Here is a 2,399-nt window from a genome sequence, read left to right on the forward strand (position 1 = left end):
CCATGCCGTTTCGCTACCTAGGCATTCCACTAGTTGCAGAAAAATTTAAAGTAAGTTCATATGATGCCTTCATCAATAAATTTTTTTCTTATATTGGTGCATGGTCATCTTCATTATCATATGTGGGGGGGGGAGCGAAATTTGTGAGTCATTCTATAAGGAGTGGAATGTTTTTGGTTATCCATCTTTCCTATTCTAGCAATGATGGCTTCTAAAATCATTAGTTTATGCCGAAACTTCTTATGGGGATCCAAAAAATCATTGGTTGCTTGGAATCAAATTTGCTTACCAAAGCACGAAGAAGGCCTTGGTTTTAGAAATATTAAAAGTTGGAATGTAGCACTACTCTCCAAAACACTTTGGAACATCCATAGCAGGAAGGATACTCTTTGGATTAAATGGATAAATCAGGTACACCTTCGAGATATGGATATTTGGGAATATAAAGTGAAAAAAGATGACTTTCCATTGCTCAAAGATTGTTGAAAATCAGAGACTGCATTATTGGGCTGGAATGTGCCGTGCAGGCTGCTGTGAACAGATAACTATGCTGGATGGAAGCTGGCAGATTCAACATTATGGCTGCCTACAAGTTTTTCAGGCTAAAAGGTACTAAGGCAGCCTGGGCACCTTCAGTTTGGAACAGTTCCATCACTCCAAAGCATGTTTTTATCCTTTGGTTAGGAGTTCAGGCCAGATTACAAACGATGGATAGATTGCAACACCAATAGCTCAACTAAAACTGCACTTTTTGTGGACGAACGGAGGAAGCAGTACAACACTTGTTCTTTTCATGTCCAATTAGCAAGGCAGTTTGGGATCAAATCGTGGGTGGTTGGCTATTAGGCGCAACATGTCTATTTTGTTGAGTTCATTAAAGTGGATAAAAAAAAATGGGGAGAACGAGTTGGCAAAGTAAAACAAAACATATTGCTCTTGCTACTACCATTTACTACATTTGGATGGTAAGGAATAGGAGTATCTTTGAAAATCTTAGGCCACAATTTGTTTATATTGTAAGACGGATTAAATCCACGTATAAAAAGCAATGTTTACTTTGTATTCATATGTTTTGATTCAATTCCAATCTTTAACAATAGGCCCTTAGACTATCATTGGTACATCATTTTATTTTGTTTACTAGGGTATGCTCGATGTAAATTAATTTGTCATTTGATCCTTGTTCGTCTGGGTATATCGATGTACTTGTAAATGAGTTTTGATCTATGAAATTTTACATTTTCGGATAAAAAACATGCTTAGGTAATGATAGAAGAACCAATATATAGAATCAGCCACAACTTCTAACTAATTTGAACGAATAGTTGAAGTGAATAGGGATGGTAATTCGATCTATCAAAATCAAAAATTGCAGTTAACCGAACCGAATAGGACTAAAAAACAAAACCGATGGCACAATTGGGTAGATATAGTATTTGATTTTAATACCTCGGTTCGGGGTAGGACGGGTACGGTATTTACACTGTCACCCCACCCCGAACCAATTACTTGTTAAAAAAATTTAATTGGACAATTGGGCTTTTCATTATTCTTTTTATGATTCTGTCTACCCCAACGTCTAGCCCATTTTCGACCCATTAAGTCCAACTAACCTAACCCAATAATCCTACACCCTACTACACAAATATTAAACATATACGGAAATTGTTTTTTTATATTCGGATTTTGCAATTGGGATATTGTTTGTCTTTTCATTTGAGATGTTGTTTGCTAAATTAGCTTAGTATTGTGTTTTTGTTTTCATTGATTTTTTTTTTTCATAAATTGTTTTTTCCAATTTGACAACTGGATCTATAAAAAATAATTTATTTTCGTGGTTATTAAACTCCCAAATCGAGTCGAACCGAGATACAAATCGAGCCAAATCGAACCAACTTACGTGGTTATGGTGCAGATATGGTATGGCCAAAATATTGATGATTCGGTGATAGTTTTGATCGAATCGAACCGTTGCCAACCCAAACTTCCTAAGAAACATGATTATTGTCACTTGGATCAAGAGCCAATACATGAAATCAGAAAAGATGATAAATTAGAGCTAGAAAATAATTTTTTTTCCCCAAAAAGAGAAAAGATGCCTTCAAATACCTGGAGCACAAGAGTAGGCTAACGATACCCATGAAAATAAAATTTTGGTTTACTCCCTTCCACACATTAATCTCATATAGCATTAAATTCACTAAATATCAGAAATTAAATAAATCATATGATATATTTCAATTGCATATCATAATTGCAATAAAAAAACCTGGAATTCTAATGATCTAAATAGTTTGAAATTTACCTTGCAGAAGACGAATGCATTAAAAATCATTGTACTCTTCAATTTGAAGGAATTAGGTTTTTTAATGCCAAAATTTTGGACAAGGAGAACCATC

The 2,399-nt window shown here is 34.7% G+C and overlaps 1 protein-coding gene across 1 annotated transcript; it reads left to right on the forward strand.

Moving 5' to 3' along the window:
- Window positions 1-204: 204 nt before the first annotated feature.
- On the forward strand, window positions 205-846 carry LOC111377318. The gene is made up of 3 exons (XM_023000395.1): window positions 205-411; window positions 494-592; window positions 685-846. The coding sequence occupies exons 1-3, from the start codon at window positions 205-207 to the stop codon at window positions 844-846; spliced, it is 468 nt and encodes a 155-aa protein (XP_022856163.1).
- The last annotated feature ends 1,553 nt before the right edge of the window (window positions 847-2,399 follow it).

The sequence above is a fragment of the Olea europaea genome, unplaced genomic scaffold (assembly GCF_002742605.1).
Source record: "Olea europaea var. sylvestris unplaced genomic scaffold, O_europaea_v1 scaffold16376, whole genome shotgun sequence".
NCBI lineage: Eukaryota > Viridiplantae > Streptophyta > Magnoliopsida > Lamiales > Oleaceae > Olea > Olea europaea.